We start from the raw sequence: 15,336 nt of genomic DNA on the forward strand, positions 1-15,336 counted from the left end.
CTTTAATTAATCTCAAATTTAGGAAATTACAACAGAAAAAACACTGAACACAACCTATAAATATAAACAAGCATAATAAACATATAACTGAATATAATAAAACACAAAACATAATATGAAAAAATAAATAAATGATAAGGTAAAAACTAGAGAAAAGAAATGCACATGGTTGCTAGCTTTTGTATATGACAATGCACTGGAAATATACATGTATCGGAATGAATTACATGAGACTATTATCTCTATAAAGTTAAGTGTGTCAAGTAGGATCTTTCCATTTTTCTCTTGCCTCTTATATTTTATTCCATAAAACTATTTCAGGCAAACAATTGGTAAAAATTGTTAAACATGATAAATTAATGATTAATTGTTAATCGTAGGTAATATATATTAAGTTAGTTAAGTTAAAGTTAATGTAATAAATTAGTCATTGTCATTTACAAGTCCAATCTAAGGTTAAACCTTCATTTTTAATTTGTGATTTACAGTCTCTGATCTTAACCTCAGTGATTACAGGCCAATCTCCAACCTTTTTGTATCTAAAAAAAAAATCTTAAAACAGTAGTTGTAAAACAGCTAACTGACCGTCTGCAGAGGACTGTTTTTAAGAGTTCCAGTCAGGTTTGAGAGCTCATCACAGCACAGAAACAGCTGTAGTGAAAGTTACAAATGTTCGTCTTATGGCCTCTGACAGTGGACTCATCTCTGTGCTTGTTCTGCTAGACCTCAGTGCAGCGTTCGATACTGTTGACCATAATATTAGAACGATTAGAGCATGTTGTGTGTATTAAAGGTTCTGCACTGGAGTGATTTGACTCATATCAATTCAATAGAGTTTGTTTATGTAAATGGAGAGACTTCTTCACACACTAAGGTTAATTATGGGGTTCCACAGGGTTCCATGTAGGACCAATTCTGTTTACATTATACATGCTTCCCTTAGGCAGTATCATTCGAAGGTATAGCATTTTCATTGCTATATAGATAATACCCTTCTTTATCTATCCACGAAGCCATTAGTGAACACACACCAATTAGTTAAACTGCAGAAATGTCTTACAGACACAAAGACCTGGATGACCTCTAATTTCCTGCTTGTGCTTCCTGCATATGTCTTTCAGTGCACATATTAAACACATAGGTAGGACTGCTTTCTTCCATTTGCGCAAATTGGAAACATCCTGTCTCAGAGTGAGAAACTAGTTCATGCATTTATTACTTCTTGGCTGGACTACTGTAATTCATTATTATCAGGCTGTCCTAAGATTCACTGAAAATCCTTCAGTTGATCCAAAATTCTGCATAAAGAACGAGCATATTTTGCAAATATTTTTTTCTCTAGCTCTCTTGATTGGCTCCCTGTTAAAACCAGAATTGAATCTAAACTCCTTTTCCTCACATACATGGTCTTGAATAATCAGGACTCGTATTAATTAAAGACCAAATAGTAACCCAACACTCTCAGACTGCTGGTTTACTGGTGTCTCCTAGGATATTTAAAGGTTGAATGGGAGGTAGATAGGGAGGTAGCTTTCAGGCCCCTCTTCTGTGGAACCTGCTTGTAGTTTGGATTCAGGACACAGAGGCAAGGGTAAACCAACAAACCAACCAGGCAGATCTCTTAATGGTTACTCATCATTTACTGATGTTGAATTAGTTTATAATGCAGAGTTTGGCCTTCTAAGAGAAAAAGACTTGACATTCAAGCTTTGGATGCTTAGAATTTTGCGTAGCTTAGCCATTTTAAGCTATTTTCAGGAACTGATAGAACAATTATCCTCTGGCAAATATGAGCTATATTCATTCTGGGCAGCCAAAATAGTATGAAAATGAAAAAAAAGAAAAAAGAATGGCACAAAATGTTCCCAGAATTATCTAAGGGTTACATATGTTTTCTTTGAGTTTCTCTGAGTTCAGTATTTGGTTAGTTTTGTGTCTGATAACTGTTAAGTTGAAGTAACTGTTGGTTTAGATTCTATGTTGTTCTATAATTTGTTAGTGGTGGCTCCCCCTTGTGTCTCGTTTGATTGGTCAGCTTTTGGTTCTGTTGGTTGGAGTTAATTTTATTTTCCTGTTTCTGGGCCCTGGGACGGTCTTTAACAAAAAAAAAAAAAAAAAAAAAAAGTTACACTGTTGCATAACAACCTTTAATACTATAATTACCCTGTTGTCTATGTCCATTCATAATTTATTATATATTTTAATAAAACTCAATTCCTGTTACATTCCTGGACAAACATAGACACACAAAAACATTTTCAACATACAGTTAGATTTATAAATTTTTGGGCAATGACACTTTATTTCTACATTTTCTCTCTATTGTATCCAACACCACTGTGGATTTTCTTTCAAATAGGGCAGTAAAATGCAGACTTTCAGCTTTAATTAGGTAATAATAAGGTATAAGGTATAATACAAAAGTAATGCACTGACGGTTTAAAAATTACATCTGTTTTTATAAACAGGCCTCTGAGGCTTGAAAGGAATCGGACAGTTTACTGATAAGCAGCTTCATGGCCAGGTGAGGCCAATTCCTTCATTATTTCATGACAAAATTAAAATCAACTCCAAATTGAAAAAATAAAAATAAAAAAATCAAGAGGTGATTCCAAGTGTTGAACTTGCATCTGGCTGTTAACAGGAACTTTCAATACAAGGTTAAAAGAGATTTTGAATAAGTGGTTGGTTTGAAAAACCAAATAAATATCAGAGAGATAGAGAAACCTTCAGAAGTGGCTAAATCTACAATATAGTTAATTTTAAAAAGAAATTGGCCAGATTTGAAACACCAAAAGACCCAGAAGACCACAGAAAACTTTGCCATAAAACATCTAAAAGACTCTGCCCAGAGTCTGCCAGCAATGCGATATCCTTCAATGGGCAAGTCAGTCACCCGATTTCAAGCCAACAGAGCATGGGAACACAGCATGTATTGTTGGACATGGGTTCTAGGTTTCACACTGTCATTGACAGCAATCCTTACATTTAAAATTATGTGAAGGGAAGTTTTTCCAGTTACTGCTGAAAATGGGATACTAGTATGCAAAAAAATCGTTCATTAATAGTTAAAGCAATTCTTTTCCTAAGCTGTTTAAATAAAAGTGGAAAGTCAGCATTACAAAGACGTATCGATTGTTTGCTTTATAATCATGTGCATAAGTATGCACTCACACGTACACTTACATATAGTTGTGAGTAATCCCCAGCACCTTTCTAGCAACTCTTCACTAAGCTTCTGTCTAAAAAGAAGGGAAGTTCACCAACTTCTGCATTTGTCCATAGCAACTTGTGTAAGAATCCCATGGATCTCCATTTCAGCTTAACTCATCATGACCATAAGATACTGAGGCAGAGCCAGATGAAGATTCAATTAACACTGAATATGTGTTTTCTAATGAAATTCTGTGCATCAATATTTCCGTATCAAAGGTGTGAGGACCCAAGTGACTTTGAGCTGAGAGTTTGCGAAGAACGAAGAATCAGCCTTAAATAGTTGTTCAAACTGTATTTGGTTGGTTTGCTCAAGAGAGAGGCAGGTGGGGTGATCCTTGCTTTCGGTTATAACCCTCGATCAGTTTTAATAATTACTCTTTTGGTGGCGAGGCAGTCCTACTTTATTTTCTTTTAAGTTCATATTTCGAGCATAAAAAACCTTGATCAAATAAGTATTATTAGGTAGTTAAGATCATAGCACTGGCAGCAATAATATACATATACAATTATACAATGTACCCTTTGGTTTCGGCACAACTAAAAAATGTTTACTCGGGTGTGCAATACTTTATTTGGTTGCATGATCAAACAAACATAAATCTGTCAGTCATGTTACCTTCAGTACAATAGTTATTCTTTTCCATTTCCAGGATATATGTAATTAAAAATCACATCAGATATGGCTGCTGGATTCTATTACTGTACATATCAACTCCCTCAAAAAGTCAAACTTTATCATCTAAAGAATGTTTCACGGTTGGTTTTCATGTTAAAATTCAATCCATAACAAACTTTCCTTCGATATATTTGAGAAAATTAAAATTACATATCTTAGCTGAAAGCTGGAACATGAATTCCTAATCAGAGTAAAATGTAGCTTAATTCATAATAGTGTCCTTGCTGAGTTAGATAACATGAAAACGCTGCACAGCTTGCGCCTTGCAAATTTGCTTCAAGCTCTGAACCAAAACATTCACTCAGTAAAAGGCAGACAGTTTAAGAGATTTTAATGTGCTTTTTCATACAGTATATTGTATGCATATCCAGCATGGCATTTCTCATACATATAACTCTTTTATATCCAGGGTTTAAATGTAGAGCTGAGAGGATGATTAACAGTCAGTCTACCATAACATTACGTTTGCCATACAGTGATGGCGCTGTTCGGCTGCCTCAGAGGCTTACTTTGTACTCGAAGGGCATAACACTGATTCCAGCTGTTTGTAACCAAGCCTCCAACTTCAGAAAGAAATGACACTAAGAAACTAATATCTAAAAACAATAAGTCTGCTGGGGTTGAGTACAATATTTACAGAAAACAAAAGAAAACAAAGAAAAACAGAACAAATACAAAGTTGGAAAAGACGTCAGTGAAATCAGCCATATCCTAATCATCCATAAGTCTGAATATACATGATTTAAATTCACAATTCACAGCTGTTTAGAGGCAAAAAAAACTGTCCCCTGCTTTTTTAACAGGATCAGTATGACTATCATTTCCATCATTATCATTTTACTCATCATTGTCTCTTTTATTCTCTATTTAGTCTCGTTTACTTTATCCAAAGTAAGGGTGATCGCTTTGGAAGTTGTAGTCTGGACACACTTTCTGAACCAGCTTATAATCAATGCTGAAGAAAGAGATGAAGATGCAGATCACCTTGAAAGGTTTAGCACAAAGCCAAGCAGCGTGGGACTGGGTGTGCTCTGTGAAGCAGGTCTGAGATGGATCATACAGGCAGGGTTTGGATTTCTTGGATCTGTTGGTTTTCTCGTACTCGACCCGACAGTTTAAGGTCTTTGCCTCTTTCGGATCGATGGTGGACTGCTGTGTCTCCTGGATCTGGACGTCCTGCTGGGTGTGGGGGTGCAGATGATGCTGCTGAAGGACCTCAAACTCTACCACTTTGGTAGGTGGCACGATACTGACCGACACGTTTCCCAGGCTGGAGGAGTTGTGGCGAAAATAAACAGTAAAAGTCCCATTGATGTGGTCCACAATCTTCCCTGTCACCAACAGGCTGAACTTCACGGTCTTGACATTGAAGTAGAAGTCCCCCCAGCCAAAGATTTTCTTGGTCTTCATGGCTGTCTTTAGTGCAGGTTTACGCTTGGAGCGGTAGCCTGTCTGATCCACTAGCAGGGACTGGTTCCGGGCCAGCTCATAAGGGCTATAGGAACTGTACGGGGGTGGCTTGGATTTCACCGGTGTCTGATCGATCGGTGTGGAGAAGATGGTTTGGTACGGCGGCTTAACTACTCCTCCAACTGTGCCTCCGCCCATGCCGTATGGAAGAGTCTTCATCACCGCCCCCACTGGGCCCAGATCTGAGAAATCCACTTGCCTCTCCAACCCTTGGACCTGCAGAAGAGACACAAAGAACAATCAAATTTTACTGACAGTGTACCAAATGCTATTCACTTTGCCTTTTCATGTCTTTTTCTACCAGACAGACCTTTCAAAAACACAACAGCATCCATCCATCCATCCATCCATCCATCCATCCATCCATCCATCCATCCATCCATCCATTTAACCCAGCTCCTACTACCATAGTTCCATAACTGCAAGTTTTCAGGAATTGTAATTCATTCTTACAAATGCTACTCACACATATCTATATTTTCATGTATCAAAGCATAATGCCAAACTCCACATATACCGAGAATGTTTTGAGTTTTAAGTTAGATTTAGTTGTACTGCATGTTTAACCTGCAATGTTTGCCTAAAAACCTTTTAGATATTCTTTGTCAAGAGCAGCATCCTGTAAAATAGGACTCCATTCATATTAGATGAGTGCCAAACAGCTGATTGATTGAGAAACTGATCAAGTGTCAGGGAAAGGTAAGTATTTACAGTCTTGGAGCAGTTATCGGATTTGGTGCATTTCTCAGAGGTATTTAATATTAACTAGTGGCTGCCACATCACTCCTGTTCCCTGTGCTGGCTAAATGCTGCAATATAGAACTGTAAGTATGGAACCAACGGCTTGCAACTAGTCCTCAGCTGACTTTATGTCTTCATTTTTAAAGAGGTAAAGACAGAGATCAGAGGTGCTACAGTTTATTCTTTGTTCTGTCAAATGAAAAGTAAATACTCATAATGTGATATAAATCAAATGTGTCCAATTTCAATTTGCACTCGTTAAAATTATAAATATTTTAAAGGTCACTCTTTGGTAGGATTCATGTTTACCTGCCACAAGTTTTCTTTTTCCACGAGCATCCTAGTTGTTAGATGTTGCTATGTTTCATGTGCTGAATTCAAGAGAAAAAATAGATCTATTTTTGTTAACACACTTTAATTTTGTTGTCAGTATTGCCACAGAGAGCAAAACAACTCTGCATGTAAGGTAATGGATGTGAGCCTTTGTTTGTGCAGACAGCTTTCTGCCTTTAATCCACAGCCTAGGTGGTTATTCACAGGGCTGATTGACTAGAAATCTTGCTCTGCTCTCTTTCATGTCTCATCAATCACATCACTGCCATGCTCCTATCCATATGCACATATGTATACACACACACACACACACACACACACACACTTTCAAACACACAGACTTCGAGCTTGAAGCTGTCATGAAGTGACAGTGCGAAGTATTACAACTATTCAGAGGGGTTACATGCGCTTCCCCTGAGGCTGTATTTGGATGGAGTTTAAAAACTATTCTCCCAGTCAATAACAACACCAACCCAAAAAACAGAAGTACAGGATCACATCTTTGTGTCTAGTTAGGTTGGGACACTTTCTGTCTTCCTTCATTCCTATCCAATGCAGTGGGACCGGCAGCTTTATGCCTGCCTCATCTTTCATCAACCTCTGACCTAAAAACAACTACATATTGCTGCAGATGCAAAATAATGGCACTTATATAGGTTCTGATATATTCAGTCATTCAATATATCAATTTCTGCTAGTTATTTATTGCCATGCTTGAGGCAACTGTTGTGATTTGGTGATATATATATAATTGAACTGAACTGAAATGAATTTAATTAACATGCCCGCAGAGCTGATTATTAAGTAGATTGACTGAAGAGCAAATAAACGGTAGTGTATCGACCGCTCGAGGATGGACTTATAAAAGAAGAAAGCTTTAGATGAATGACCAGTGACTGGGATAATGTCTAACTGCAGATTTTCAACAGACCCCAATTCCCTCTGGTGCACTGACAGCAGGCATGTGCAGAGGTCTTGGAATTTTAAGCCTGTGAATAGGTGATGTGAGCTGACTTTGGCATTGACAGGTAGAAACAAGCTACAGTTGATGGCAGAAAAACATCAGAATATGTACAGCAACAAAGACTGTGTACAGTGCATGCAATATGGGGACTTCCTGTGAATGCGCTGTCAGCAGTGCTGTCAGCTAACTCCATGTGTTGCCATCTGTCAGGCTAACACTCTGCTGGTGCAGTCCTAATCATTTCTCAAGCTTGTGGCCCAGAGTTTAAACAAGCACAATCATCATAATCCAGAAACTTCAGCAGCAACATCTCACCATGAACCTCAACCTAACCTTCAGGGTCAGCTGTACGAAGTTTTAAAATGATTTTATGCTGGGGGGGGGGGGGATCTGAGGCTGACATAAGTCTTTCTGAAGGGGGAAAAGCAACTGTACATAGTCAGCAACTTTAACAAATGTCGATCGAGTGAAAAAGATGAGTACAGAGAAAGGCCCTCTTCTTCTGTGGCATGAAAATAATAAAATGCCAACACAAACCAATAAATAGATGGACTTTTTATTAGCATGAATATGAAATTTTTTGTGCTTGACAGTAAATCAATTTAAAGGGTGAGGATCTGTTAGAAGAAATATCAGATATTTTCTCTTGACATGAAATCCATAAGCTGTAGACCTTTTGAAACAGCGGATGTTTGCTATAAGGTCATATCAGGCTGCCGCATTCAGTGAAAGATTGACGGTTTGAGAAATAAACCTTCATGCTTTTCTTCCTCCTCAGCGCCTATTCAGTTAAGTTACAATGAGTCAGAAGTAACTTTTAGAGCAATAACCAGAGGGGCACTGCTGAAGTGATGAAGAGGTGCTGAAGCTAAAAGCACACAGGTGCGCACACACAGCTAAAAAGTAGTCACTCTTTCAGTTTATGATTTCGATTTGAAAGGAACTTAGAGTTGTAAGTGGTAGCCAACCCTGGGTAAATTATATAGTTTGTGATTTTTTAGTTGAAAAGAAGTTTTTGGAAATGTTTCAGTGGACAGACCTTGAAAATCAGCTTTTCTTCTTTAACTTTTTTTTTGTCGGGAACTCACAAAACAGTTGTCAGGTCATAAGTAACTCATAAGTGAGGAATGGAATTATTTGCCACCTGGCAATTTTAGAACTTTGTGGCTTGACCAGCTATCAGCAAATTATGGATTTGAATTTCTTGCAGTCAGAAAAGAAAGTGAAACTCCCACAAGAAGACAATGACCCCAAGCAGACTGGAAAATCCACCAAAAATACCTCAAGAAATGCAAGCTGAAGCTTTTGAAGTGGTCGTCAGCGTCAACTGACTTAAAAATCATTGAAAATTTGTGGGAAGAACTCTGTGAAAGACAGAAAAGATTTCTCTTGAAACCGAGAAGATGAAAACTCCTTAAATCAAGAACTGAATGACTCTAAGCCAGTTACATGTGTGTGTGTGTATCTATCTATATCTATCTATTTATATATCTATAAGTTTTGTTAATCATTCTTTAACAATTCCTTGTTAAAGATTGCCAACAATTGCCATGACAACCATCACCCAATGTAAGGGTTATGCTTCCATAAATTAACAGTATTGGTAATTACCGAAATCCAACGGTAATGGTAAATCCACTACAATGCATGAGTTCTTTAATCCAAATTATATTTTTAATACTAGAATATAATTAGTGTGTTTAGCTTTGAATTTTCAAATGTACAGTTTTACAAAAAAAATAAAAAACCCAGAAAAAAATTGTTATTGTTTGATTAAGATCCCAAATTACAGTCATTCACTTGGATTCCTGAACAGAAAAATTTGTTTTATTGGTTGAATGTTATGCTTGATTAATTTCTGACTTCTCAGAGAGGTCCAGGGTGCCGGCTTGAATTGGAGCACTGGAGCATGTGACAGGTGGACTCATAAATTTGTTAAGCACTGTATCTTATCAAATATAAGCTTGCACGCATGAAAAAGTGTGGCCATCTACTAAAGAGACTGACTGCCATCCCCACAGCCCCACAGCTGGCTAAAACTGAATCTAATTATGACAAGGTGCAGCTAGCTGGGAGAACATAAAATTGTGGATGACAGCTAGTTTTACGCTGTACTTTAAAAGAAACACATGCATCACTCGCCCACCAAAGTAGCTACATAACCCCAAGGTTGTACTTTCTTATTCTCACTTTATATCTGAGCCACTGTTGTCGAGAAAAAAACAACGCCATTAACACACACAGACTTTTACAGCTTTTCAGCAAACTTAACATGACTCAAAAGGAACATTTCAGTATAAACTTGACTCAAGGGTTGGTGTGAGTCCCCTCTTGAGGCTATCTGCAAAGTTTTTTTCAGAGGGAAGCTTTTACACGCTTGAACATTGCATTAGTGTTTCCTCCAATTAGGAATGGGACTCCTGTTTGGTTGTATGCTGCAGGAAATCACAGCAGAGCACAGAATAAGTATTGTGGTGAGCTTATACATATGTATGATCCAGACAACTCAATAACAGCACAATCACAGAAAGAACAATCAGATTACAGCGCTCGGGAGATAAAGGGAGATAGTGAAGAAAATGTTATTAGTGGAGAAGTGAGATGAGGAGAGGAGAGAGTAAGAAGATCTTGTACATTTTCTAGGAATAGGGAACATTAATCATCTTTAAATTTCATTTGGAGGTTCATATGAGCAAAAAGCATCCCTTAGTTGCTGCTTAGATGGAAGGCCTCCAACCTACCTGAAAGTCCATACAAGAATGAAATGTAGGAATTTGTTCAATGAGGAGATTATAAATGCGGCTGAGACAAAACTGACAGACAAAACGATGAGACACATCTACAGGCAGGTAGAGAAGGCTGTAGTGAGGGAAAGAAAGACTATGTGATGAGAGGCTTCATACTACCCTATTAAATAAGGTCAGATGAGCTCTACAATTGACTGCTTAAACCTGTTATATTACATGTCACCACAATTAAGATCTCTTTTCATCATTAGGGAAGCTTTAGATCAATGCCAGCACTTCTCCCTCTGCTCCCTCTTTCTTTTGCACTCTCTGTCTATTGGTTATCTGATCCTCCGTCTGCAGTTTGCTCACTCTCACATTCATCCATAACTTCCACACCTTCCTGATAGCAAGAGTATTCAGAGGAAATGAACCATGCTCCCCGGCTCCTCAGCCCACACCCGACTCCCTCTCCTGCCTCCCGCTCTCCCATTCTTCCCCCGAGGACAGATGTGAAGATGAGAGCTGCTTGTCTCTGAGCTCTCTCCCAGGCTTGTTCCTTTGTTTAATTGGAGTTTTATTGGTGACAATCAATTCATTTCTATCTGCGCTCCAGGCTGCATTGATCTGCTGTCACACAGGAGAGTCAAATGTACAGTTCCCCTCCCACAGCACTACAAACCACAGGCTCTGATGCCAGCTACTGATTGTTTTTTCTTAACTTTCTGTTTCAAGTGCCTTTGCGATTAAAAGTAGTTATCTCATTTTTCTTCGAGAAGACTTGGAAAAGCTGCGAAGTGTTAACTGAGGACAATATGATGTAAAGCTGAATGCAGATCATTTTTTTTTACTTTGAAGTTCCTATTTATCCTAAATGTACCTTCACCATTTCTGAAAAAGGCAAATGCCATCAATCTGTGCTTGTGGAAAGCGAAGGATCTTACGGTAAAAAAAGTTCTCTTTTTGTAGTTTTGAACTTCAAAGATGAAATTTGTAGACATTTCTGTTCATCCATCACTGCATTCTGAAATATGCCGGAAAACCCTGAAAGGGTAAGGCCTTTCATTTCTCAGATGACCCTGACATCTTTGAAAGAGTTCAAGCGAAAGAAAATCTGAGTGTCAGAGTCCTGTTTAGGAAAATCTCGACAGATTATAAGCTGTTAGTTTGGCTCGCTTCATCATAGCTGATGTATGTACATCTTCATCTGAAGAAGGTTGTGCCTTTAAAATGAAGGGCGGTATTTGAACTGTCCCGTTTTACTGTGCTAATGCATGCATTTACCAGTAACAAGTCCAAAGTGATCAGAACATGCATTCTCCCAGCACCCCTTCCATTTTGTTTTCCTCCTCGCTGCGTTGCAAAGCGAGGTGAGAAAATAGCTCAGAGGTTGCAGTACTTAACCAAACAGTCGTATCGCTGCTCTCATAACTCTGAATCAGCCGAACCAAACACAGTGATGGATGGTGACAGTATCTTAGCACAAATTCTTTAGGAAGTCAAGACACACCTGAACACACAGCACAACTAAATGGAAGATGATGTGTGTGTTCTTAGCTGATTAATCCGAACAATAATGACAAAAGCAGTTTAAATACTGGAGAAGAGTTTTGTACTCGGTTGATGTGATTTAATAATATATATTTTTTAATATAGGCAACCTAAGAGCTGAAATACACCTGCCTGATGCATGTATGATGTTATTTCATACAGCTGTGCATATAAAAAGGCAGATTTACAAGCCTAACTTGTTTGTGCTTGTGTGATTCAATGATTACTTTAAGGTGCTTTCTCCACATAAAGAGTTATTCTTTGATTAAATTTGAAAGTTTTTGTGACTGACGGAGTAATTAAATGTCACTGACAAAACACAGGATATAACAAACTGATTTTGGACATTACTGACTTGGGGCTGACTGGATCCTTCACTCCAACTACGCCTCCTCAGAATTATCCAGTTACTGTGATGTTTTTTTAGTGATAGATAATAATCAAAAAACACAAATCAAAAACCGATGTGGAAAAATCCCCTCAAAGGATGTCACAATATACTTGTACTCGTGATAGTTTATGATGTTTTTGAGTGAAATGTTCTCAGCACATAAGATAACATCACACATTGCAGTGTTGTGCTTTTGTCATGCATCTGAATATTTATGAATATGAACTCAGACTTTTAATTGATTTTTTTTTTTTTAAAGATAAGTAAAAAAGGTTACACATGAATTCGAGTAATAGCATTATTGCAACTTTTTCGGATTAAAAAAATCACAAAAATGTGATGAATTCTTTTGTGCAGGTCAACTTATGTAACTGCATCTTTTCGTCCTTATTCACAGCTTGTGTTATTTTTCAGCAAGCGTCAGTAAGTGATACAGGTGAAAGTGTAGGTCATATTTGTGGCAATATTATGGCTTATTTTATAAACCAGTCTGTGGTGCAGTGTTAGATGTTGCTACTTCTAGTAAAAGGAGCAAGATGTGGAGTCTGGGGCATTTACAGTGCATTGAAATGACATAAAAGATGCCTGCCGGAAGACAGGAATTATAATTTGCATCTCTTATGAATATGATGTTTAGAAATATAAGATGTGGATAAAAAGAAACATGTCTGAGAACGGATGGAAGTTTGATGACAGAGTAGTAATTGAGCTACGTGTAGACTGTGAATAAAATAAAGCTGAACTGAACATATCCGATGGTGGTAGTGTGGTACTGTAGCTCAGACAAGCTCAGTTTTTAACAGCTGTCACGCTGCACTGTTTTAACAATAATCATACTACAAAAAAAGAAACTTTTTAACTTTTAGCCTCCCTTATTTTCCCCCATTGTAAGAAAAAAAAAAATGAGAGAGCTGAAAATGACATTTAATTACAAAAAGCAAAATAAAGCCAGGAGGAAAAAAGATAAACCAGTAGGGGAAAAATGGAGCGAGGGACTGTTGAGAGAGAGAGAGACGGAGAGGAAGAGGGGGGAAGAAGAGGGGGAAAAAAAGCAGTAAAAGCGATTTTGCAGTCCACTGGTGTCGTTGGATTATCATGAAAATGAAAGCTACTGAGTCAGGGAGTATCAGTAGTAAAATCATACTACAAAAAAGAAATAACTCGTTGCCTCACTCCCTAAAGGCACTTATGTAATTAACAAGAAATAAATTCAGGGGAGCAAGGAAATGGAGCTGAGACAGATAACACAGCAAGGGAGAAAAAGAAAAAGAATAAGAGAATGAGTGTAGAGAAAGCAGAGAGGTCTGTAAGACAATATGAGGCGAAAGTGCAAAGAGAGAAAAGGTAAAAAGACAATATATATACGACACAGAGTGAGATTATGAGTGCAATAAGACAAAAATGAGAAACACTTCACCCCATAGAGAATAATCAGAGGTTTCTTGAGAAGTAATATCTGTAATATTGTTTCAAGAAGACCAGCTCAGTTCTGAAAAAAATCACTTGAAGAAGAAATAAAGTATTTTTCCATATTTCAGACTAAATTTAATAAGCATTTTAGTTCATCATCAGCTTTAAAGAATCTGTATTTTTCAGTGTGTAGAAAATAAGGTAAATAAAAACAAAGTTTAGTTTCAAGGAAGAAAGAAAGAGATGCTACTCTACCGTTTGATGTCTATATTAGAGGATTTATGAGGGTATTGAATGCTGGCTTAAGTGTAATATGCCGACAATATTGCAAAATATTGCAGATGTGCTAAAATTAGACTAAGGGGGAAATGTAGAAAAACACAATGTCTCACAGTTATGGGAATTTCAGGTTTTATTGTCTTGGCACAACAAGTCAATTTTAGAACGTCCAACTGTTTTATATTGACGCATATTTTTACACTGGGATTTATATTTAATTAATTAACATTTTAATTGAACCAAGTTGGCCAGCGTGAATGGGGGTTCAATGCTGGAAGAACTGGCCAGTGACCAAGCAGAAGATCTACAAAAACCCAGCGGCGAAAGAAAGGTCACTAGAGGTCAGGCAGCTTGTTAGACGACACATCCATGTGTCTGTATGTACTTTTCTTTACAAAAAAAGCATAAAAACAAACAGACAAAATAAAAAAAATATAAACAGAATATCAAATATCTTGCAGCGGACCCATCATGTACAAATATGCGCATGTATTCAAACAAATAAAGCATTTTTTGGAAAGAAATTGCTGTAATTTTTGTTTTTGAAGACTGAGATTACAAGGTCAAACATATTCTCATATTTTTGCAGTAAATACGAAGCTCCATTTGGCTTACGATCCCTTTGACTATTACTCGTTCAACACAGTTAAACATTACACCTGCAACAGCAAAGCCTCACCTGAAGCTTCTTTATTTGCATCATAATCTAAATCCACCTGTCACTCTTATCTGTGTATTCCAAAGACAAATATTGCTGTCCAGTGATTTATGAATTCAGCAAGGCCGCCTACAATGACAAACTGAAATAATTATGTTCTTCTTACATTTGGAACGACATACCTCTTGTATAGCACATGGGACTAAAAATAGCCTTTGCACCCACAGAGATTATCACATTAAATAAACAATGTTGCTCTTGTTAACACAGTCTTTTGCAAAATGCAGCAGAATTATGGTACTATATTAAATCAGGAGACTCCACAGTGACTGGCTAAGTATCAGCCACTGCCAAATAAACATACAATGCTAACAAAACACTGGGCATCGCTGCCAGCATTGTATGTTGGTGCTTTCATTCAAGTATGTTTAAGCAGTGCTGCTACAGCCAAATCGGTTTTAGTTGTTTTTCAGTTGCTTTTAATCTTACATCACGTAACTACTCCCACAGGAAACAGAATCAATGTGCTGCTGCAGTCCTCAAGAAAACCTTTGTTTTATTTATTATGCCCGCCAAGGAGGTTATGTTTCTGGTAGCGTTTGTGTGCGTTCCTGCGTACCTGTCAATCTGTCTGTAAACACAATAGCTCAAAAAGTTTTGAATGAATTCTGATAAAACTTTGTAGGGGTGTAGAGTTGTGTTAACAGTGTTAACAATCTATCAAAATTTGACTTACATCCACCAAGGTCTTAAAGGTCAACTTACTGATTTATTGGTTGAAACCAAAAAGTCTTACAACTTAGAATCATGATTGTTTCAGATGCTTGGCTAGATGTAGAACAAGCACTTTGCAATAATCTAGAGATTTCAGATCTACCATTTATCAGCTCAAACATCCAACGACATGAATGCTTCAAAAGC

General features: G+C 37.5%; 1 protein-coding gene across 2 annotated transcripts in view; it reads right to left on the reverse strand.

The window, feature by feature from the left end:
- Positions 1 to 3,908: 3,908 nt before the first annotated feature.
- The window catches only part of LOC120440364 (neurexophilin-4), a 49,731-nt gene continuing 38,303 nt past the window's right edge, over positions 3,909 to 15,336 (reverse strand). For both annotated transcript variants that reach the window (XM_039612707.1, XM_039612708.1), the window contains exon 2: positions 3,909 to 5,578. In XM_039612707.1, the coding sequence (XP_039468641.1) occupies positions 4,775 to 5,578 (804 nt within the window). In that variant the 3' untranslated portion in view covers positions 3,909 to 4,774. The remainder of the gene's footprint in view (positions 5,579 to 15,336) is intronic.

The sequence above is a fragment of the Oreochromis aureus genome, linkage group 5, assembly GCF_013358895.1.
Source record: "Oreochromis aureus strain Israel breed Guangdong linkage group 5, ZZ_aureus, whole genome shotgun sequence".
Classification (NCBI taxonomy): domain Eukaryota; kingdom Metazoa; phylum Chordata; class Actinopteri; order Cichliformes; family Cichlidae; genus Oreochromis; species Oreochromis aureus.